This window comes from Gymnoscopelus microlampas, assembly GCF_963454915.1.
Source record: "Gymnoscopelus microlampas genome assembly, chromosome: 6".
In the NCBI taxonomy this organism is placed as follows: domain Eukaryota; kingdom Metazoa; phylum Chordata; class Actinopteri; order Myctophiformes; family Myctophidae; genus Gymnoscopelus; species Gymnoscopelus microlampas.
Genome location: NC_139943.1, coordinates 22,912,685 through 22,937,684, shown reverse-complemented (window position 1 = coordinate 22,937,684; position 25,000 = coordinate 22,912,685). Strand labels below are relative to the sequence as shown.

The following is a 25,000-nucleotide window of genomic DNA, read 5'->3' as shown; positions in this document are numbered from 1 at the left end:
TCCAGGATCTCATCGAATCTGCATAGCAAAGGTATCATGAAACAAATGAATTCTGCAGATCAATCATCTCCAAATCCCCAAACTATTTGCTGTAGCTAACTGGGGAGATGTATGACGTTTTAAGATGTCCTTATATTATCTCCTACCCACCTGCGCACACCCTCGTGGTTCTCCAGTTTGCTGATGATCTTGATGTCCTTGCCCTTCTCGCCCAGCACCTTCCTGACGGCATGAACGTCAGCAGCTTTACGGATGAAGGAGGCGAACACCATGTCAACTCCCTGCTCCACACCGAACTGCAAGTCCTGAATGTCCTTCTCTGACACGGCAGGGAGGTCCACAGCGGCTCCAGGCAGGTTGACACCCTTCTTGCTGCCCAGCGTGCCGCCGTTCTCAATCTCGCACATCAAGAAGTCGTTACCTGTGGATAGAGGAAGATGAAGTTGCTCAGAGAAGTAATAACAAAGAACAATGGGTTTAAAAACTGGTGACTGCCTGTTTGTAACCGTACCAATTTCCTTAACCATGAGGGACATGAGACCATCGTCAATGTAGATGTGGCTTCCCATCTGCACAACCTTGGTGATGTTCTTGTAGTCGAGCCACAGGTTGGCCTCATCACAGTTGTCCTTGAACTTGTCGTCCGTGACGAGCTTGATCATTGCGCCTTTCTTCAGCTCCACCTCAGCAGTGCCACTCTGAGCAGGAACGGCAGAAACACCAAACATCAACAAGCAAACAAACATCAACTAATTTATGCTCGGCATCAAACATTCCACTTCTGCAGAAACACAGGGAAAAGGTACAGCTAATAATCACAGGAGTGAGCGTTCATATAACATGTATGGGATGTGCATTAGTACATGTTTGGAACATAAACAATTGCCTTTTGGAGAGTACTCACGCCCTTAATGAGTCCAGTCCTGATTTCAGGTCCTTTGGTATCCAGAGCGATGGCCACTGGTCTGTACTCAATGGTTCCCGGTCCAAAGCTCTCGGTAGCCGCACGGACGTTAGCGATGGTCTCGGCATGGTACTGTATGGGGTGACATATTCCAGGTAAAAAGCTGTTAGAACATTCTCATATGAATGGAGTCAGTTCCTTATATTTACTGTACATGAATATATATGTATTCTTATTTATGTGTATACATGTCATATGCCATACTGTATATGCAATGCATTCTATGCCTCAAGCTATCCATTTAAAATGCACCTGGCTTATGAGACATACAGTATATAAATGATATAACATACCTTACAATGTTATGTACATTGTAAGGTACATGACTGTACATGACAAGTTTGTCATGTACAGTATGACTTGTAATTGTCATCCAACACACACACAAGAATCCTAGTGGAGTTCATTCATCCTTTCTGTATGGTATACAGATAATAATAATACATTGTATTTGTACTGCACTTTTCATTCACAGGGAATCCCAGAGTGCTACATGGTAAAAACACATTATCAGATGTCATAATTGCATGCTAAAATATATACAAAAATGTATTACAGCACAGTAATATGGTGGTGTCAAGCTAATGAGAAGAATTAATGTGAAACATTAAGTTGGTTGAAGAGGTAGAACCCGCACATCAAAAATATCGTAGACACTTCTTTATTTGAAAACATTTCACAATGGATTGAAACGTTGTCAATAGAAGTCTCTACCATATTTTCGATGTGCGAGTTCTACCTCTTCAACGGTATGTCTTTTTAAGCCAGCACCCACGGTCGATGTGCGTATAGCTGGGTATCCTTAAAGAATTAAGTTGGTAACACATTGTAGTAAGCAGATATTGTAGGCTTGGTCACACACCGTCACGTTGGACAGCATAGTGCCGATTGCATAACTACTGTAGTATGTGTACGGAATCACAAGCAACACATTGGCACATGACGAGCGGAACACACTGACCATATCAGGTGTCACATTTTTTTTGACCTATTAAGCTGCTTATGGCTAGTTGTTTTTCCAGATTAAATATGTACCATACCACTGCTTCCAGCTATGATTTATACTTAAGCTTGCTCTTATTTTAGGTGTATGTATTATGTAGTTGCATACATGTACTGTACATGCAAATGGTCAGAGTGGACAATGACAGGTCACATGCTATCTTTAAAAAAACAGAAAGAAAAGAATCTGAAAATATAAAAAAAATACAGGATTGACAAAGGACAAATCTACTCTTTAGCCAGTGACCTATGCCTCGTCCCTGTGAATACCTTCCAGTCATACTGTTGCTGAGAGACTGGCATAAGAGAAGAGCTATTTATAGTTGTACTGACAACTGACACCAAAGAGACAGAGGTCAAATGTCTGCTCCCCTTCTTACAACAAATCTCTTAAGTCACTTTATTTATAGTTTCATTAATAAAAAAATATATATAATAATAATAATTTGGTCAACTTTCACCTGTTCTGTGTGTGTATAACCTGGACTTGTTAGAAAGACTGGCTTCTTGCTGTTGCCAGCATAGTGATCAAAAAATGGTGTCCACAACAGCATCAAAGACACTCAGTTCTTTATAGATGAGGTGGCACACGAATACACGGCCAGCGTTGTGACACTTTGAACCCTGGATAGGCATACTACAGCTGGTTATATCCTTTTTTTGGACGGGGGGTTGATCCCTTAACCACTTAAACCCTATTTTATACGTTGTCTTACGATGGTGTCACGCTGCAAAAATAGCCCATCTACATGCTCACAACGCGATGAACTGTGAGATTGTAGATCTGTTATTTTAGCTATTTATGACAATTTTCACCTATAATGACATGCCCAAAATAGGGACGCCAGGTTGAAAGTGGTTAAGGTGACACCAGCTGAGAAAAGTTGTCGGTGGCTTTTAAAGGGAAAAGGTCAGAAATCTAATATGTAGGCATTTCCAGTTGGCCAAGCTACTGATAACATAGAGAAGACATGGGAGGCCCAAGTATGAGTCTACGTATCACCTTACAGCCACTGGTTACTAGGGGATGAGTATAATGTCACAGCAACTGTTGCAGCTCTACATGAATGAAGGAGATATAAATTGTGTGTTGTCTTTGGTCAGACTCCTAATGGAAACTTCATTTAAAATGAAACTAAGATGTTGTCTGTGGCTATTGTGCAACATCTCAAACTGACCTCATGTGTGCCATGAGAGAAGTTCATTCTTGCAATGTTCATCCCAGACTTGATCATTTCCTTGGCCATATCCACAGAACGGGAGGCAGGTCCTGCATGAAGATGGCAGAACAAGGAGAGCTTATAGGGGCCAGACACGTACAGGACTAAAATGTATAACGGAATGTGGAGGCTGTCGAAAGACCTATTCAGAATAATCTCTTTCATAATGTCAATACAACATGAGATACAAAAAGAATGGCATTGGGGAATATGTCTAACCAATTGTGCAATGTCAATACAATAAGAGATACAGAAGGAATGGCATTGGGAAATAATGTCTAACCAATTGTGCAGATGATGCCAGTGTTACGAGACACGGCGGGCTCAGAGTCGATGTCCAACAGGCACATATGCTCGAGGTGGGTGTCAGCCATAGCAGCATGCAGCTGCTGGGTCTGAATGATGGAGGAGCCCATATCCTTTGCCTTCGACATGACTGGATCAATATCTGCAGGAAACGTCCTGAGGAAGACAGTGAGGCAACGTGTGATCAGTTAGGATATACTCGGTACAGTACAGTACAGTACAGTACAGTACAGTACAGTACAGTACAGTACAGTACAGTACAGTACAGTACAGTACAGTACAGTACAGTACAGTACAGTAGCTGAGCTGCCATCTCTGCCTCTGATACCCATCCAAAAGCCTAATGTATGTATAGCTCACCTTAGATGAGTGATTGTTTATGAAAATCAGCGAGCAACAACGTCATGTGACAAAGTATTAAGCTGAAGTCAGAAATAGACATTCATGTGCACGCCAAAAAGTGAATGCCAGATCTTAATTTGACAGTTGTTAATACTTTACACACGCCGCAATATTACAAGACTTGGACTTTTGGATGAAAACAAAAAGACTCATGAATACTTACTGCTAAACAACTATATCTCTCTAAGATGAACACATGAAGATGAAATAACATAAATTAGGGACTACAGCATGGATGCAACTCTGCCAAAAATGGTAGTCGATTCGAGTCATTTACTCAATAATTGCTCGTAATAAAATGTGACCTCTCTGTGGATGGCAGGGTTAATTTTAAGCCCCTAGCTGCCAGACTGAAGCTGTGCAAGCTGACCAAACAGTGTGTGCAAAGACCAACACAGACAACATATGAGCCTGCATGACTGCACACAGGCACTCTCCCACATATCACCAGGAATTCAGACAGTGCAAGAGGAGGCGACGCATTTGACAGGATATAGATGTTACTCACAAAACAAATAACCACAGAACTCAAAGGAAAACCTGAGAACTGGGCTATTGCCAATTACGGTAATTCATTTTACAGGTGATTGAGAATTTAGTCACTATGCAGTACAGGACAATGTATGAATAGGCTATTATAATTTAGCAGGTGCTAGCCTCCACCTACAGTATAGTGGAATGCAAGATGTGTGTAGCTTTATATAGAAAGCCATGGCATGTAGCCTACTGTGAGACTGTCCATGCCGATAAACATTCTTCTCAAAGAACACATGCACTTGAGAGAATTTTTGGAGCCTGCAGTCTGCACAAGTTAACCCGTGGAAACCAAACATCTAAGTGATATTGACAAGGGCTGTTAAAGAGCACTAGACTTTATGGATTGAAACAAGAAATTAAATAAATAACGAGTTTCTTTATGTTCTAAAACCCAATTTTCCCAATCTGATCATGTAGGCTACACCATCGAAGACTAAATTACCTATTATCAAACTTAAATAAAATAACCATACGTGTACACCATAAGATAGTATACAGAAAAAGCTATATGATATTTGTACAGTATATTTCATTATAACAGATAACTTATAAACACAAAAACACAATTTCTCTGTTCTGTGGAACAAGTTCTGTGACATGTCTACTAATAGACATATATATGTACTATTCCAGACAATAGCCAAAGTTTTTCTTAGACTTTAGATCTATTGAAATCCAAACGATTACTTTATTCAGTTTGATTATTTGTCATAGTAGTCCACAGTAGTGGTTCTCAAACTTTAAAATATCAAGGACCCCCCTTAACTCTGACAGTATACAGTTACAGACCTGTAAGGATCAATGTAGACCCCCCTAAAGGAACCCAGAGAGACCCTGGACCCCACTATGAGACCCACAACAGTTACAGTACGCCCAGTGCAATAATGCAAACATCAAGCATAATAACCTCAAAACGGATTAAAATCAGGCAATAGGAAAAAATGACTCCATTAGAGGATGGTATGAAGCCTACTAACTCACTATGCAAAATACAAAAAATATAAAACCAAATATAATATCTACACAACCCATCAAAACCAATTAAAATCAGGCAATAGCCTATAAAGAAATCACATGTCTCCATCTTCATTAGAAGGTGGTAGGAACTAGAAGTGTCCTCACTTACCAGGTGAACTTTGCAGGGACCAATGCGTCCAGCAGTTCGCACGGCACCCAGTTAACCCCTCAGATCAGCCGGATCTACTTTTGGGGTGTGTTCTTAAAGTATCCATCCGACGACAGGAAAATAGGACGTCTCATCAATCAGGACTATTGGCTATTTGTACAGTGAGTTGAATTCATGCTTTTGACGGAGAAATACTTTGTTTTACGTAATATCTTTCAATCTCCGAATTCCCAGCACAGAAAAACACAGAACTATGAAAGAACTTGGGGCAGTGATACAGTGCATGTGTGAAACGTCTGTCTCATTGACCAATTGTGAAACTTTGCACGGTGGTACTTAAACTATCCTGAACACTCTGAGTTATAGATCCTGAGTCAGACAAATGTGTTGCTGTTTCTGGTTACACTATATTTTTGCACGTTACAGGCATGGCAATGTTTAGATTGCATTATGAATAACAAGCCATATGTATTCATGCAGCTTAGACTAAACTCTAGGTATAGGCTACAGCTGGTAAAATTAGCACTTCAAGAGCATATTATGTTGAACAAATATGAAACTTTCCCTCATAGTTTGTGGTGGCAAAAAAATATAAATACAATTGCAATATTATACACTAAAGCTAAAATTGTGTGGAGACTCAGAGCAATTTATGGTAGACCTAGCCTTTAAACTTCCTCAGGTTTTTCATGAACATTAAATATATTAATAAAATAATACTAAAATAAATGAATAATAATATTAATAATAATAATAACACTTTTTAAACGTTTTTTCTTCACAAAATACAATTATGTAATTTCTCATAAAAGAAAACACAGCATATGGGTTAATTTCATATGGATATAGGCTACACTTTATCCTTTGATATCACTTTGAGTCAAAGTGTATGTCAACGTCTTTGACAGAGTTTATTTTAAGAAATGAGTCACTGCAGTGACCCACATTGGGTTCATGCCAAAGAATCCCATATGACATATGTTCTGTGACATGTGTAGAATATCCTAGCCCATGAACACGATGTACTGTACCAGGAGGTATAGCAACTGGTGGTCTAAATTCAACTTCTGCAAGGTCTACAGTGATACTCAAGCTTTTTCATTTTTAGGACCCCCGATTTGATAATTGGGTCACAGACCCCCATTTCACTTTTGGACAAGAACATTTATTTTGTCAGACATGATTTGGTCCAATATGTTGGTCATTTGGTCCAGAATATTTGTACTGCCTTATGGGTATAGTGAAACTGATCAAAACAGCCATTCTTGAAAAAATAAAAAGCCTATGACATATCCTGCAGTAGCTATACTACAGTATGTACTTGTATCTCTACAGAGAAAGCGTGTAATTTGGTTTTCATGTAATTCATAAGTTCAACAATAATCAGAAGACATATTGCATTCTGTCAGTGCCTTAGAAATGTTTAGGCTTGGTTGTGTGCGTGTCAGAAGTCACTTTTACACAATGTAAAGACTTCAGGTCTTCTTTATGATCTGAGAATGGCAATGCTCTGTTGTGTAGAACCGTATAATACAGGATAAAAAAATGGCATTGTTAATTCACTGAAGTTGACAGTTTTATGGACTGTACTGATTTGTCATCTTCTGCAGTGCCCCTCTCTCTTTCTAAAGATAACAACAGCTCCCCCTTGTGGTTTTTTTTAATTGATTGGATTTTTTATTAGGCAAAAGAATGTAAAACAACACAGTTACATTTATAATACTTTTGTCTAAAAGGTCCGGCCAAAAAAGTCCTTGCAGACTTGTTTCCGTTGGGGTCCTATGACCTGGAACTGAACTAGCCTTTTCATTTTTGTTTACATAACCCCTTGGATTTGAACCCGGGTCTCCCGCGTGGAGAGCCTACATCTTAACCGCTAAGCAAATGTTACACATAGCTAGACCCACAGTCTGACATTGCAGAGTTGTGATTGACAGTGGTCAAGCGCCCAGTAAAAGGCATGGGTTTCCGAGGCTAAGCGCCCAGTGGTGGCTTATACAACGGGCTTGAGGTGCTGAAGCACAGAGCACCAACCTTGGGCGAAAAACTGAAATTTAGAAGCAGGGCTCTGCGCATCACCCCCCCCCCCCCCCCCCAGCACCGGGCACCACGAAGGGTCAATCTGCCCCTGGCAGCGCCCCTCAGTTCTTCCCCTCAACATGTGACAGAGGTCAAAGTGGCCCTTGACCCCTCTGTAAAAGGAAGCAAATTAAACCATGGTAACTACCGCCCTATTTCTATTCTTAGTTCCATCTCGAACGTTGTGTAATACATTGTTTATGAACAGGTTGAGCAAGTATCTCGCAAAAAAAAACAACTAATGTACGAATTCCAATCTGGCTTCAGAACATCCCACTCCACTGACACATGCCTTCTCTATTTGAACGACCACATCAAACAAGAGGTGAACTTGGGCAAATACTGCAGCATAGTCATGCTAGACCTCCAAAAGGAGTTTGACACTGTTAATAACTGTACCCGTCCCCCCCCCCGTCCCCCCCTCCCAGTTAGCTGTGGTGATTTTTGTACGGGATCTCCTCTTTGGTCAGTAAGAATTCTTTGAGGACTCTAACAGGAGCACTCATCCAAGGTTACTTCGACTATGCATGCACCTCATGGTATCATAACACCACAAAGGCCTTAAAAACAAGGCTCCAGACATCCCAATACAAGGCTTCCTACATCTACAACTCATCTAACCCCTGCTCACCTTGCTAGTATTGGATGGCTCAGGTTAGAGGACAGAGTACAGCAACTTGCAATGGGCCTGGTCTACAAGACTACACAAGAACTGTTAACTGTACATATTTCTGTTTTTGTTTTCAAACTGTTTATGATGTTTTTCATAGTAGTGTATGTGTTTGTCATTAAATGTTTCTATGAATTGAGTACAAAGGACCCCAATGGAAACAAGCCATAGGCTTTCTTGGGTTTAAAATCCTCTTAGCAGACCTTGTATTGAACTGTACTTTCCAGTGCTTTTTAAAAAATAGTATTCAATCAATCAATGCCCAATACTGTCCCAGCTGATTTAAGCATTTTCTCCTCTGCCTCTTTCCTGTTTTTTCTGTTTTTTAGACACCAGTGTCCTTTGTTGAGATTCTGAATTCGGTAACACTTGCTATGCATCCCATGTCTATGATGCTTTATACACTTACAATGCATTATAATAATCCACACTGTATAACTAAGGTTATAATCATTCACAAATACTCATACTGCTTTATAACAATAGCCATAACACATTATAAAGCATTTCATGACTTATGTGGTCAAGTATTATAATTGTCTTAAAGCAACAAATTACTTATAGTGACTTATAATGACAGTATAATGAGTATACATTATACTTATTATTATAAAATGAGTATAATGTCTTAAAACTATGAGAACTAACATGGTATGTATAGGAAGTGTCAATATAAAATGGTTAATGATTGAATTATGAGTACTTATGAGAGCTTACTGTAATTATACAGTATTATAAGCATATTACAATGCATTTACTTAACCTTATAAGTGATTAAAGATGCTTTATAATATTATGATTATTGTTATAAATCATTAGGAGTATTTATGTGTGCATGTATATATAATTATACAGTGTTATGAGCAGATTATAATGCGTTATAAACCCGGGATGCATAAAGTGTTACCCTGATCTACTAACTCCCCATCTTCAAGTCCAGTGACTGATTAGTACAGGGCTGAACATAATATAACATACGTTATTGGTAATTTGTGAATACCAATAAATAACTTTGTGAAATTAACAGCTTTTAATTTATTTATCCCACTGATAGTTATAAAACATTAAACAATGTAATTAAATTCATTATTTATGTGCACTTAAAATCATTGTGTTTTTTTTTATGGCCTTCCTGCCCTGGCATTTGGCCTTTGTGCCCTCAAAACTGTGATTGACAAAGCAGATTCAATTGAGCTGTGTGGTTTTTCAGTAGCCTATGCATGTGGTATTTTGAGCGGCACTATGATTGGTCTACTTTTGTGGGAACAGAGATACAGAGATAAAGACAAACTCTTGGACACCATGCCATAGCACTATTTGATAGGCTATCATTTTGAAACAATAGCTAAATAACTGCTGAAGCAACCACACTCAGGTGTATTTTTATACAGTCTATGATCCAAACTGACCAATTCCATATGCTATGCAATGCAACCACAAACATATACTGCTGCATGTCCATATTTAGTCTGATCCCTGTACCATTTGATATAACCCACATATGTTGTTAATAAATCATTCATCATGAGAGTTTGCACAGAAGGTACAGATTGTTCTTAAATGGCAGTAGGCTTATAGGGACAGTGATGGACACAGAGAGCTCATCTAAGTTTAGCATCCATACTGTAGCTGGACACTGCTCTGTTACAGCTCGGCTGAGCTCGCAGTTGTCTGTGTATAGTTAGCAGTGCAAAGCACTCAGCAGCTGCTGATATCTTATCCGCATGGAGTGAAGGTATATACTATTCTATAATTTGTGCTCTATCTATTCTATTCCATTCTATTCTAAATGGTTTCTAAATGACAAAAATAACTACTATATGAATTATGTTTCTTATTTATTTTTCAATATTCTTTTTAGTCAAAATATATCAGGGCCTGCCCTGAGCAGTGAGTCCTCGGTTCAATCCCCACCGGCCAGACCATTAGCTGAATGTCATTCCCACACTATCTTCTCCTTTCCTGTCTCACTATGTCCACTAAGGGCTTAAAAATGCCCTTACCCCCCCCCCCCCTCCCCCCCCCCCCGCCGCTTAAAAAAAAACAAGACAAAGATTTCAGTGAATGTTTAAAATTAGTAAAATAATGAAATACAAATAAAATAAACTACTAAAATAAAAACATAACAGCCGTGGGCATAACATTGGCTTAATTAAATGCCATAAAAATATAGACAATGAAATACTTTGCGAACATCTAAGAGAAGAGTGGCGGAAGACCTGTGTTTTGTAGTAGGCCTATAGTCTGTAATACTGTATATGAAGGTGCCAGGTTATTAAACGTTTTATACAGATATAGAAGGGATTTAAAATCAATTCTAAATAAAATATATGGGTTGCCAGTGCAGTGTCACCAGAAGTGGACTAATAAGATCTCTTCTAGTTAGTATTCATTAAAATCCTTGAATTCTGAAAAGGGAGTTACAGTAATCCAACTGGCTTGTAATAAGCATGTATTTGTGCATTTTTCTGATTGAAAAAAGGTCTCACTTTAGCTTTGTTCCTAAGATGACCTTGTTAAAATGAGAATTACAATTTAGATGAGTCTTAAATCACACCCATGGCTGTGACCTCTTTTTTATGTTTAGCCAGACATCCAAACCTTGAGTGCATTTTTCTCTTTCCGTTTTAGGTCCAGTAAGGAGAATCTCGTTTTTTCCTTCATTTAATTTATAAAAGTTATTTCTCATCCGGATATTTATCACCACTGAGGCATTCGTTGAGAGCAAGCATGGCATTGGGGTCATGTAGTGAAACAGAAATCATCTGATTAACAACCACGAGTGACAGACAGCTCTCATAATGTTGACATCTCCCTCCCCATTTCCAGCATGGAAGAGATCATTTTACAAGCTGGTAATTATCAAAAAATAAGCTGATGACAGCCTATGCATCCTCAGCAGGAATACAGACTGAACCATGTAAAGCTTAATTTATAGCTCCATTGTAGGAAGGGGTCACTTGCTGAAAATAACTAATCAGTGCATTGTGATGCAACGCTTGCAGACAAAATGATCTTCACCACTTCCAAACTGTCCAGATTGTTGTCTTGGTTGTCTTTGTGAATTAGATGTATTGCCTTGCCAATTCAATGACTTTAAAGGCCTAGTTCATTGGGTCTGGTGAGTTTGTCACTTTCTGAGCTGAGTGATGTAGTGTTTGAGATAACATGGTCCTCAAATGGCAATGCTCTGCATATGCATAAAGCGTGTCTATGTGGTGCATAGGGGGCCTACAAAGATGATTAGCTCCAACCCCATGATGATCTAACCCAGCTCTGGTCATTGGAGGACCCCCTCTGAACCAGGGGGTAGCAATGTTGGGTTGCACCTTAGGGAACAGCACCGGGGTTTGGTAAATGCTGCTCCTGGTTTCCTCCTTCTGGGACACTGCGATCCATAGGCTGCTGATCATCTGGAGCTGTACTAAACCGAAACGGATTGTCTGTCATGGGCATTGGTGCCAGAGGAGCAAAGAGGTCAGCTGGAGCAGGTGCCAATCCACTAGGCTTAGTAGTTCTTCTGGGGTTCAGCACATCCACATATGTGCTCTTAGTACCTGCTTTTCTGGAGAACCTGTTGACAGCAGGCCCACCACCTGGTGGTACTCCATGTCCTCCAGGCACAGGAACCATCTCAGGGAAGCCAGACGGAGGTGGTGGAAGAGGCTTGCTCTCTTCCTCAGGCTCATTCAGGTCCACCCATTTTTGTCTCTTATCGTCCCACACAATAGATTTATTTTTGTCATCTGGCAAGTGAGCCTCATTCTTCCCCTTTGTTTGGAACCAGTCAGCCATATTCCATAACCCCCACCCCTTTTTAGGAGAATCATTCTTGATATCTTTGGGCTCCTCTTTGCAGGACTGCTCAGGGGTGGAGGGTGGTGGTGAAGAATGTCTGGCGGCTGAGTTGCTCTGCTCTCGTCCCCCAGAATCATTGAACATTTGGTCATAAAAGTCCACCTGAGGTGTGAGAGAGCTCCTGGTTGGTGAGGTAGATATTGGAGGGACATAGAAGGGCGTATGTAAATGGGGCACATGCACAGAAGGAGTCATGTGTGGGGACATTTGGGGTAGTGGCTGGTTCATCTGAAGATGTGGCTGATGTATTTGAGGGGGTATTTGAAGGGACATCTGGCCCATCTGTGGAAGTGGAGCACCAGATTGCTGTAGGGCTCCTATGTACATGTCTCTTGGGCTTGGCTCAGTTTGGAGCTGACTCTGGAAGGGAGTAGTGGAAGACCTGTGTGGGGGTTGACCTATCCCATCTTGCAGAATGGTAGTGGGAGCTGGAGACATCAACGTCACTCCCTGTTTTGGTTGATCAGGTAATAATGAGGTCTTCAGAGGGTTGGCAATAGGTGGAGCATCCATTTCTAGGGGCATGGTATGAGGCTCATTTGAACTGGGCTTGTCCAGCTCAAAGCTAATGTTGCTGCAATCATACTGTGTAGGAGTTGCTTTTTGTGCATTGTAGGTTATCACCCCCTTCCTGATTTGGACATCCAGTTGTCTGAGGTGGAGCAACCACTCTGGCTCTTTGAACAACTCCTCTTCTGGTTTCTCCTTCAACTGGAGATCGAAGACTTGCAGCTTCTCAGACATCTGAATGAGCTGGCTAATTAAGACAGGTGAGTGACAGGAAGGCTGCATGAGGACATTCTTAGAGATTACTTTACAGTAGTTGAAGGCCTGGGCACTCAACCCCACCTCAGCCAGTCGACATGCATAGATAAACTTGTACACCTGGAAGTTGGGTAGTGAGAAGGACTGGGAGCATAGTGATTGGGCATACTCATAGGCCTCGGTCCTCTGGATTGCTTCATTGGTTGCAAATTGGTAGAAGGTCAAACTGTGGTTGGAGCCAATCAGAACCATCTTGGAAATATTCTGGATAAACATCTGAGCACTCAGGTAACAGAAATGGGCGGCATCGATAAGTCCCTTGGAGGCTAGAGTGTCACCCATGGTGGTAATAGTGCGGGTATCCAGGTCGAGGGTATGTGTGAGATTAGACAGCACCATGGCCAAGTGAGACCGCCAATCACCCCGGTTCTCCTCTCCACAGCTAGTTGCTGAGGCAGGTATTTTCCCAAACATTAGATGGTATACTGTCTGTAGAGGGTCAGTGATGGGCAAACTATTCACAAACCTGGTCATAACATCTGCATGTGTTCTGTTATCCATCCTACTGGCCAACAGTAGGGCATGGCCCCAGAGACCTCCTTTCATAGCTGCCTTCAGTGCATTATTTTTGCAACCAAACAGTAGAAGTTCCCTATACCGCTTTGTTTCCTTGCATATATTCTCTGAAACCGTCATAAACGTATCAGAAAGGAAAGATAGCGGTCCTGCTCCAGGCTCCTCTTCAGCTCTGGCTAATGGGTCATTGTTAAGGTCAATCAAGTTGGCTCCATCTGGATTCTTACCCGATAACCACACAGATCGATGGTCCTTCAGTAACAAATCTGCTATGTCTGTACCAACCATGGCCCCATTCTGTCTACAAAGCAGAACAATGAATTCCCAAAGCAAGAAAGCAGAGTCTTTGTCCAAGAGGTCATTGTTACGGGAACATTCCATGGCTTTTTTCTGAGAGAACATGATCACATCTACCTTGTTCGTTTTCTCTTTGACAAGGGGCCCTGGGAAGGCTCGCAATTCTGACTGATCAGGAGTGTCCTGCAACATTATCTCCAAGCTGTGGATGTTAACCAGAGCAGGCTGTCCAGCAGAGGGAAGATTGGGTAGAACCTGTACAAGATGACCATCAGGTCCAAAACTCACACAACGGTGAGGTATGTTGAACTTCTCTGGGGTGGATGGACGAGGAGGAGGTTGTTCAGGGGTGGTCCAGGTACTTTCTGCTGTGTACTCTAAAGAGGTGGAGTACTGGCTGTACATCTGGGTAACATCAGTCTGGTCTGGGTACTGTCTATAGGAGTAGTCTACAGGTGGAGTGGACACTGTGGGGTCATAGACAGCAGACACCAAGTCAGGTGAACTCCTATATACTTGTCTCTGTTGGACACTGCACCGTTCGAACTCATCTTCAAATGTATCTCTATGCCAATGGTAGTCATCATAAAAGCTGGATTCAAATCCAGGACAGTGCTTCCACTGGTCATCGTAGCCATCTCTCCTGTCAGGACATGTCTGTTGGTTGTAGGAGGGGTCTCTACCTCTGTAGGACTGATCCTGGTACCGATTGTGGTAAGGATCATATACTCCAGCATTGTAGCCATATTGTTTCCTGTAATAATCTGCATAATTTTCATCACTGGCATCAGGATAGCCTTGCCTGGACAAGGGTTTGTCTGAATTCTGAATGACCCTGGAACTGGGATGGTCAGACTGAGGATCCCTGTACTGGTAGTTTAGGTCTCTGTAAGCTGGGTCATGTCCTTGGTATCTACCATAATAAGGATCTGGTCTTCTATAGGGGTCATCTGGATAATATTGCTGTGACTTATGGTCTACAGGTGGACTTGGGAACTGGGCAGGAGGATAGGGAACTCTGCTGTCTAAGTATTCTCCATAGGCACCTCCACTTGAGAACTGGCCAGAACGGTAAGGGGTTCTGCTGCCTGAACATTCTCCATAGCCATCTCCATTGTAGCCTCCATACATCTTACCTGCTGGAGGAGTGGGCCCATACCCCTGCTGATTGTCCAAAGAGGAGGGTGGTTCAGGGTGTTCTGAAGGAGCCAGTTGGATGACCCCTGGAGGCACAGGCCTCCGAGGCCCAGGAAGGTTAACAGCAGTAGAGTGATTCCCTACAGCAGGCCTGTGTCCTTGAGGGCGATACTGGCAAGAAGGAGGTGGGGTTCCATTGACCAAATGTGGATGAACATGACCTTGTCCTTGCATTGCAGATTCTGGCACCTTGGGGTGATCAGCAGGAAGGTGCTGGTTCCTTGAAGCTGTTGGGGTGTATGGATGTTCATGTATCTGTGGGGTCAAAGAGGCTGTGCTCTGGCTGACATTAGCGGATTCCCCTTCGAGTCTGTAATAATCTGCATGATATGTATAGGCACTTTGGTTAACTCTGTTGTAGTCAGGATATCCTTGCCTGGACAAGGGTCTGTCTGAATACTGAATGGCCCTGTAACTGGGATGGTCTGACTGAGGATCTCTATACTGGTAGCCTTGGTCTCTGTAAACTGGGTTAGGAGCTTCTTGATATCTGCCATAACAAGGATCTGGTCTTTTATATGGGTCATCAGGATAATATTGCTGTGGCCTATGGTCTCCAGGTGGAAGTTTGAACTGGCCAGGAGGGTAGGGGGCTCGGCTGTCTGAGTTTTCTCCATAGGCATACCCATGTTGACCGCCCAATGGGGAGGGTGATCCAAGGGGTTCTGAAGGAGCTGGTTGGATGATCGTGGGAGGGTAATCACCAGTAGAGTGATTTCCTATAGCAGGCCTGTGTGCTTGAGGGCAATATTGATCAGGAGGAGGTGGCACCTTGGTGGGATCAGTTGGAAGCTGCTGGGTGTTTGTTGATGGTGTGCATGCAGGTTCAGGTGACTGCGAATGGGCTATGGTCTGGCTAATGTTATCTGGTCTTCTACAGGGGTAATCAGGATAATATTGTTGTGACCTATGATCTCCAGGGGGAGGTGGGAGCTGGTCATGAGCATAGGGCGCTCTGCTTTCTGAATATTCTCCATAGGCACCTACATTGTAGCCTCCATACATCAGCCCTGACGCTGGAGGAGTGGGGCCATACCCCTGTTGATGGCCCAAAGGGGATGGTTGTCCTTGTCCAGGGGGTTCTGAAGGAGCTGGTAGGATGACCGTTGGAGGCACTTGCCCCTGAGGCCCAGGAGGGTAATCAGCAGTAGAGTGATTCTCTACAGCAGGCCCTTGTGCTGGAGGGGGATACTGGCCAGGAGGAGGTGGTGCTCCACTCACTGGAACAGGAGGAACATGTCCGTGTCCAAACATTGCAGAATATTCTGGCACCTTGCGAGGTGTGTTTGAAGGTGATGGGGTGCATGCTAGTTCAGGTGCCTGTGAGGTCAAATAAGTGGCTGTGGTCTGGCTAACGTTAGTAGATTCCCCTTCAAGTCTCACTACCCCCTGTTGAGCATTTTCGGTGACCTGCAGGTAAAACCCAGATGCATTACTAGCCTGTGGTGATTCTTGAAGAGAGGATGAGAGGCCAGAGGCTTGGTTTTGGTTATGTAATTGGTGCACAGATAAATCAAGTAGTTTGTAATTTGATGGTTGTCTATTCAAGATGGGACCAGTTGCAGCAGGAGGAGCCTGTGAATTGATGGGAAGGGCAGAGTGGCTTTCTCCTTCCATTGACTGGCCCGTATACAAAGGGGGACTGGCAGGCTGAGACAGTGGCAGGGGAGCTGTTATTTCTGATTTAACCCCTTCTGTGTTTTCTCGAGACAGATTTTGTGAGCTCTGAGTAGAGGCACATGAATTGAAGCTCACTGGTCCAGGGATAAATAATTGGTTCTGATTAGAATTTACCGGTACTTGCGGCAGCTCCGGCTGGGAAGTATTTGTATCCTGCCCCTGCGAGGGTGGTTTCACAGATGAAGTGGTCTCCCAAAGCATATTTTGACTAGCTGGTTGAGCAAAGGTGCTGGGGGGAATCACACTGTAATCGGACACCTGTGGAGCAATCACAACAGGTTGGTAGAGTGACTCAGACACCAGCAGAGATGCATAGCCCGGATTGCCATGTGAGTCAGACATGTCCCCTTTTTCCACCTTTGGCAGGTTCTCTGGGTGGTGCTGAGATATGGACTGTGCTCTCTGTGGGGAGTGGAGGTCCAGATAACCATTCTCTTGGGGTTGGATGACAAGAGGGAAAGTAGCAGTAGAGTGATACCCTACAGCTGGCCCTTGTGCTGGAGGGGGATACTGGCCATGAGAAGGTGGTCCTGCATTGACTGGAACTGGAGGAACATGACCGTGTCCATGCATAGCAGGAAATTCTGGCACCTTGGGCGGATCAACTGGAAGCTGATGGGTGTTTGAAGATGATGAGGTGCATACAGGTTCAGGTGCTTGTGGGATCAAATAAGTTGCTGTGGTCTGGCTAACAGGGGATTCCCCTTCAAGTCTCACTACTCTCTGTTCAGCTTTTTCTGTGACCTGCATGTAAAATCCATTCCTAGCCTGGGGTGACCCCTGAAGAGAAGACGAATGGTCAGAGGCTTGCTTTTGGTTCTGTGATTGGTGCATAGAGAAATCAAGCAGTTCGCATTTTGATGGTTGACTATGATTCCAGATAGGAGTAGTTGAAGGAGGACACTGTGAATTGATGGGAAGGGCAGGGTGGCAGTCTCTATCGATTGACTGTCCCGTAAACAAAGGGGGGTGGGCTTGCTGAGATGGTGGTAGAACTGTTATTTCTGATTTAACCCCTTCTCTGTTTTCTCGAGCCAGGTTTAGTGTGCTCTGACTAGAGGCACATGAATTGAAGCTCATTGGACCAGGGATATATAATGGGTTATTATTAGAAGTTACTTGCAGCAACCCCGGCTTCTGGTTTGTACCCTGCTCCTGTAAGGGTGGTCTTACAGTTGAAGTGGTCTCCTGAAGCGTATTCTGACTAGATGGTTGGACAAAGCTGCTGAGAATTGAATCTGGACAGACCTCTTGGCTGTCTTGACTACCAAAAGAGTGGGGTAGTCCAGAGGGTTCTGAAGGAACTGGTTGGATGAGCTGTGAAAGCACCGGCCCCTGAAGCCCAGGAGGATAAGCGGCAGTAAAGTAATTCTCTACAGCAGGCCCTTGTGCTGGAAGGGGATACTGGCCAGCAGATGATCCTCCACTGACTGGAACTGGAGGAACATGACCATGTCCATGCATTTCAGATTCTGGCACCTTGGCGGGATCAGCTGGAAACTGATGGGTGTTTGAAGCAGATGGGATGCATGCAGGTTCAGGTGTCTGTGGAGTTGAAGAAGTGGCTGTGATCTGGCTAATGTTAGGGGATTCCTGTTCAAGTCTCACTACTCCCTGTTGGTTATCTTTGATGGCCTGCAGGTAAAATCCTGGTGCATTACTAGCCTGTGTTGACCCTTGAAGACAGGATAAATGGCCAGAGGCAAATGAATTGAAGATCATTGGTCGAGAGATAAATAATGGGTTCAGATTAGAAGTTACTTGCGGCAGCCCCGACTGGGAAGTGTTTGTAGCCTGCTCCTGTGAGGGTGGTCTCACAGGTGAAGTGGTCTCCTGAAGTGTATTTTGCCTAGCTGGTTGAGCAAAGCTGCTGGGGTGAATTGCATTGTAATTGGACACTGGCGGAGCAATCAGAACAGGTTGGTGGAGTGACTCAGACACCAGCACAGATGCATAGCCCAGGTTGCCTTGAGAGTCAGACATTTCCACTCCACTCACCTTTGGTGGGTTCTCTAGGTTCTCTGAGTGGTCCTGGGATGTTGACTGGGCTCTCTGTGGGGACTGGAGGTTCAAAGGGCCATTCTCTTGGGGTTGGATGACTTCAGCGCTGGGCTCATGAACAGGGGCAAGAGCAGGGTGACCAGACGGGGCTAGGAGGATGCTAGATTCTAAGCTAGACGGGTTATTCTGAGCCCAATATGTAGTGTCAGGGCTCTTACAGGGGCGATTGGATCCATAATCATGGGATGAAGGTCGGTCATGGTAATGAACCACAGGGTGTGTCAGCTGAGGTACCCCACCTCCAGCCACAGCAGGTATGGGTTGTCCTGGACTGTGGATATTTTCTATGTTATCAGAGGGCTGCTTCATATTGCCAGAAATACACTCCACACCACCCTCTTGGTCATCTTGACTGCTAGGAGAGGAGGGCGGTCCAGGGGTTCCTGAAGGAGCTGGTTGGATGAGCTGTGAAAGCACTGGCCCCTGAAGCCCAAGAGGATAAGCAGCAGTAGATTGATTCCCTACAGCAGGCCCTTGTGCTGGAGGGGGAAACTGGCCAGGAGAAGGTGTTCCTCCACTGACTGGAACTGGAGAAACATCACTATGTCCATACATTTCAGGAGATTCTGGCACCTTTGGGAGATCAGTCGGAAGCTGATGGGTGTTTGAAGGTAATGGGGTGCATGTAGTTTCAGAAGTGGCTGTGGGCTGGCTAACGTTAGGGGATTCCCCTTCAAGTCTCACTACTACCTGTTGAGCATCTTTGGTGACCTGCATGGCATTACTAGCCTGTGATGGCCCTTGAAAATAGGGCAAATGGACAGAGGGCTGGTTTTGGTTCTGTGATTTGTGTGTTGAGAAATCAAGTACTTCATAATTTAATGGTTGACTATCATTCAAGATGGGAGTAGTTACAGGAGGAGCCTGTGAATTGATTGAAAGGGCAAAATGGCTGTCTCCACCCATTGACTGAACCTTAGACAAAGGGACTGACTGAGACAGTGGAAAAGAAGCTGTTATTTCTGATTTAACCACTTCTGTGTTTTCTCGAACCAGGTTTATTGGGCTCTGACTAGGGGCAGATGAATTGAAGCTCTTGGGCACTGGCTGAGAAATCTGAACAGGTTGGAGGAGTGACTCTGATGCCATGAGAGATGCATAGCCAAGGTTGCCTTGAGAGCCAGACATTACCCCTTCACTCACCTTTGGCGGGTTCTTTAGGTTCTCTGAGTGGTGCTGGTATGTTGATTGGGCTCTCTGTTGGGAGTGGAGGTCCCGAGGGCCATCCTCTTGGGTTTGGATGACCTCAGCACTGAGCTCTTGAACCGGGTCAGATATATTGTGAGCAGCTGGGGCTATAAGGATGCTAGCTCCTAAGTTAGATGGATCATTCTGAGCCCAATGTGTAATGTCAGAGTTCTCACAGGGGTAATCCAATCCATAAGCATGGGACAAAGGTCGGGAGTGGTAATGAACCACAGGTGGTGTCAGCTGAGGCACCCCACCTCCAGCTGCATCAGGTATGGGTTGTCCTTGACCATGAATGATTTCTAGGTTATCAGTGGGCTGCTCCAGGTTGTCAGGAATATAATCTTCACCACCCTCTGCTACCATTCTTGCCTTGTCAACTTCAACAGCATGTGAGTATACAGGTTCAAAAGAACTGTTAGCAATCGCCTGAAACATACCAGTTGGCTTGGGAGGACTTAATGTTGATGGCTGGCTATGGTATATCTGTTCATGGGAACTCAGACGAGTGTCCACATCACCCCCAGCTGTTGAAGTGCCAATCTGCTCAAAGTATCCCCCAGCAGCAGAAAAGTTTGGATCGTCAGAAAGATGGTGCTGTTGAGAGCCAGTTCCACTCCCATGGCTCACATTGCTATAGTTTGAAGACACGTTGGCAGATCTCATTGCTCTTGGGATATAATCTGGGGTCTCCAGGTTAGCACTTGCCTCATATCGGTCTACTCCATGCACTGAGGCAACAGGGCTACCGTGTGATAAGCTAGGCAGCACTCCCTGGTTGGGCACACCGTCTCCATTTTCAACATGGTCAAACTGGGTCTCAACGGGCTTCCGGCTGTTTCCTGATGCTAAATTACCATTGTTTATGTAAGGTGTGGGTGGATTACCTGACAAAGGAGCTCCTTGGTAATCCATAGGAGTGTCTGTGTGGCCACTGCGGATCTGTGGACATGGTTGACGGTGGCTGTGAAGCTGGAAGGATCCCTGAATACCATTTACAGCTTTGCTTCCCTCTCCAACCAATGTTTCCTTATTCTGTACATTATCATCTTTGAAGAACATGGAGAGAGTACCAGACGACTCCTGTGAGTATGGGGCTGTGGTTGGCGGACAAGAGTCTGTGCCAGCCCCCATTTGATTGTACCCTGGGTCCTGTGGGGTAGAATTCTGATCGAAATAGCTCTGATCCTGGAGGTGTGAATTATGCTGCTGGGGTGGGTTTTGATCAGAGCTTTGAAAGCCGGGGGGCTTTTCAGGTTTCTGAGTGTGGAAAGTTGCCGTGGCTTGTGGACGGCCAGGGAGTGTTGAGTGGTGAGGGGTCACTAGTAGGCTGGAAATAGGTCTGAACTGATGTAGGGCGGCATCCATGGTGTGGTTTTGTGTAGACAGAGTTGAATGACTCTGGCTGTAATAGAATATGGCAGAATAGTACAGTACCTGTTATCAGAGAACTTAAATACTAGTGATGTCAGTCATCTGTGGCGTCTATGATGTCAGTCATAAAATAGTGCAATCTAGATATCAACAGCATGGTTACAGATGAATGGAACCTCACACAGGACTGCATTCACAATCCACGGCCCTCACATCTAGAGTTCGGGCCGCTATATGGCCCTCACACCTACGTCGTACCGCCGATCCGACCAATATGCCCATACATGGAGATCTCTGTATCTGTCATTCCTTGTCCCTTTAATGCCCATATATGGAGATGGCTAATGTCATCAGTATATGCCCATATTTGGGCATGCCCCCTGAGGTTAGACAACACACTCCATATTTGGGCGTAGGTGCATTGGGAACTTCTTATAGGCTGAGTCATTGTGATATGAGCGTGACAATGTGTTCGGCCGCCCCGCCGGCCGGTCTTCCCTTTTTAATATAAAGATATTTGGAGAACCTCTGATCTGACCAACTTCACACTGGGCACCACACTCTCTCCAGTCCTCTGTGATACACAAGCCAAGTTTGATGGCGATCGGTCGGACGGTTCTCAAGATATGCGAGGAAACAAAGACAGAGATTTCATCCATTTATAGATATATATGCAGTACCTGTTTTTCAGCAGCAGGTTAATGACTTCTATTCTATTCTATTCTGCTCTTTTTGCATCCATTCTAATGTATTCTATTTTATTCTGTTTTATTCATTCCAGGAATATATGTCTCTAGACTCACAAGTCTCTTCTATTATATTGTATTGTATTGTATTGTATTGTATTCTATTTATTCAATAGTCTGTGGTTTGAGAGTACTTTGTGGTGTAAGTGGATTACACTAAGAGCGGCATTCATTAAAGGATACTGTCTTATCTGGTCAAGCTGCAGAGCATCAGGTGACTGCTAACAGGAGTACCAGCTGATTAATGTCAGACTGTAGTGCCAGTGCCCCAGACAGACAGGAAGTCTTCAGGCCAGGGATCAATGTATATCAAACATCCTCCATATCACCATCCTTCATAACTGCCATCACTGATCAATAAGTTTCAATGGAGTGCGGTCATAATAAATCTAAGAGTCTCTGCGTAGTTCGTACACAACTCAGAGAAAGGTTGTTTGCGTCTTTCCATTACATCCTTACTTTTTCAATAATAGAAGATGGTTCCAGTGGAAATGTTTGACAAGTGCTATCACCATAACATCCATTAATGTACAACACAACAGTGTTATTCAGTAAGATCCTGCACCCCTAGCTCTCCCCGAGGGCATTGTTCTGACCATCTCTGATAATAAAAATATGCTTTTTCTGGATGATATGTAAGAAAATACATTCCTAATTCATACAGTTTGGTCATAGGTTAACATAGGAGTTTACAAAGTAAAGAACCAGAAATGTGTGACCACGGGTTATCTTGGTTTATTTTCATTCACCAAACCTACCCCTATTTCACCCCAGTGCCTCCTCCCTCTGTTGAAGGTTCAGCTGATCAGCCAATCAGGTGACTTGGATGTCTAGAGGAAGCATGCACACACACACACACACACACACACACACACACACACACACACACACACACACACACACACACACACACACACACACACAGGCAGCCAGGTCACAGCAACACAGTAGCCGTAACTTGTTTCAGTTGTTTTATTATTCATTTGCCTAATGCTAACCTCTACAAAAGGTAAGACTTTAAAATGTTGTTGCTTTTAAACAGTGATTACGTGTTTTACATTTAAAGGAATTAATTAAGGAAACCAAATCTACCTATGCTATATAAAATATATATATATTCATAGATGAAATGACAAGAAAGTTAGCCAATATTATGAATCTATGTCTCAGTTAGCACAGCCTGATGTTTTTTCCATGACAACCATATTTGGAATTGACAGAACAGAGAGTTTCATGCTCAACGTGTGTCAATGTACAGAATAATGAGTCTATGAATCCCCTGTTCCTCTGGATGCTGATATTGCGAAAGGGTAGTCCTAACTGTTGCAGCTACAGTAATAAAGTACATTTCATGATAGCGGTTGTATTTATTGAATTGTGTGCCAGTGTCAGCATCACTCTACTTGGTGTGTGGGTTGTCAGATTGATCCAAAGACAAGCCTGAAAACAAAAGGATGGCTTGTTTAACACTTCTTGAGAACCACTGATCTACATAATCAAATTCCTCTGCATGTATTATACTTGACAAATAAAGTGCTTGTGATTGTAACAGACCAACAGGAGATGGAGAGCCAGTGCTGGAGTGACAGCCAGTCTGATGAAGACAGTGACACAGAGGAGTGTCTATATGGAATCCAAGTAAACAAACATAATCATTATCTTTCTATGACTCATTGCTATGCACTCTAAATGCTTATGTAACAAAGTCATTATTCATTGAGAACATGTTGAACTCCTGGCACTCCTAAATTCTTTGCATCAGCACTCCATCAAGCTGTCCATTTAAATAGATGCTATAGTTATGTTATCCAGATATATGCTGTTGTCTACCTTCTATCTTTGTTAGTTCATATCACTTTTCTTGGCACTCTATTTATGACCCGATTACCCTGGGCCTTACTCCTGTGTCATGGAATTAGGTTTGTGAGGAAGCAAAGCCAAAGGTAACATATGGCGAATACTACTGCCTGCCTGATCCTGTGCTAGCCTTAAGTCAGCACAAAGTATATAGAGCAATGCCTCCAAAAGCCTACAGTATGTGCCTGTGCACCACATCCCTTTTTCTTAGCAATAGTGTGAAAAATGCCATTTCATATTCTTGGCGATTGTTTCACGCATCTGTGAGAGGCTTAGTGATTGAACTCCTCTCTGATGTTGAGCTGTTGAGACCAGAAGGTGAACACGTGTGTCTATTTGCCGCTCCAGGGGAGCTGTACTAGTGACCTGTATCGTCACGCCCAGCTGGACAGAGACATAGCAGCAGCCAGGACTCTGTATTCAGACACTGCAGTGGCTGTCAGGTACAAACATTCACCTGCAGCCCTTTCACACTGAAGGGACACGTTCTGCATTTTGACATCTAATATCTCTCAGTTAATTTTTAAATACTACGGAGTAATTAATTAGACATATCTCTGCTTCTTTTCTCCACCTCATTGATGTTTTCTCTCACTCCTCTTTCACTGATATAGGGAGTACAGGATGATTGATGACATGGACGTTGACATGCATATTAGCGTCAACTTCTTGGATGTAAGCTAAATTAACACATCTTCCATTCAATTGAACACTTAAATTGGAGCATTATCAATTCTATACTAGAAATTGTACCTTTAATCCTTTTTTTGTAAATATAAATGTGTAATTGGGCTACTGGAAGCTGTGCTGTTTTCATTGTGTCTTGTTGTATTGTCACAGGATACACAGGACACAATAAATGGCATGGATTTTTAGCCGCATGCTGAAAGCATAGCGGCTCTATATTCAGTCTGACTCTAACCCGACACATGTCCGACATGTTTGCAACACTTTTTTTGCGTGATTGGCTGTCGTTTAAGCCAATGGGCGCCCTCGTCCTCCCAAGCTATGGGACTAGACACGCCTCTCTCAGTGGATTCGTCTGAGCGCTAGCCGAATTTGGCTAATAGTTAGCTTGTATGCTTGTATGATGTT

General features: G+C 43.4%; 3 protein-coding genes across 3 annotated transcripts in view; 1 reads left to right on the top strand and 2 right to left on the bottom strand.

Annotated features, from left to right (window-relative positions):
* The window catches only part of LOC311048028 (pyruvate kinase PKM-like), a 10,026-nt gene extending 4,426 nt beyond the window's left edge, over nt 1-5,600 (bottom strand). Inside the window, exons 1-7 of the mRNA XM_084061025.1 lie at nt 5,558-5,600; nt 3,470-3,648; nt 3,145-3,236; nt 905-1,036; nt 512-698; nt 151-421; nt 1-18 (exon numbers count right to left, since the gene is read on the bottom strand). The exon at nt 1-18 is cut by the window's left edge and continues 133 nt beyond it. Coding sequence (XP_083917151.1) covers nt 1-18; nt 151-421; nt 512-698; nt 905-1,036; nt 3,145-3,236; nt 3,470-3,620 — 851 coding nt within the window. The 5' untranslated portion in view covers nt 3,621-3,648; nt 5,558-5,600. The remainder of the gene's footprint in view (nt 19-150; nt 422-511; nt 699-904; nt 1,037-3,144; nt 3,237-3,469; nt 3,649-5,557) is intronic.
* Nucleotides 5,601-11,586: 5,986 nt separating this feature from the next.
* On the bottom strand, nt 11,587-21,296 carry LOC311046913 (uncharacterized protein; the record flags this gene model as incomplete). Its single annotated transcript, XM_084059492.1, is given in 5 exon segments — nt 11,587-11,639; nt 11,642-16,439; nt 16,800-17,459; nt 18,441-19,334; nt 19,884-21,296. Coding segments are annotated over 5 exon segments (7,818 nt in total).
* A 2,315-nt stretch (nt 21,297-23,611) lies between these two features.
* Nucleotides 23,612-25,000, top strand: part of LOC311046912 (protein mono-ADP-ribosyltransferase PARP6-like) — a gene marked incomplete at both ends in the record, with an annotated part of 9,303 nt that continues 7,914 nt past the window's right edge. Inside the window, 3 exons of the mRNA XM_084059491.1 lie at nt 23,612-23,686; nt 24,254-24,348; nt 24,520-24,580. Of these exons, the coding sequence (XP_083915617.1) occupies nt 23,612-23,686; nt 24,254-24,348; nt 24,520-24,580 (231 nt within the window). The remainder of the gene's footprint in view (nt 23,687-24,253; nt 24,349-24,519; nt 24,581-25,000) is intronic.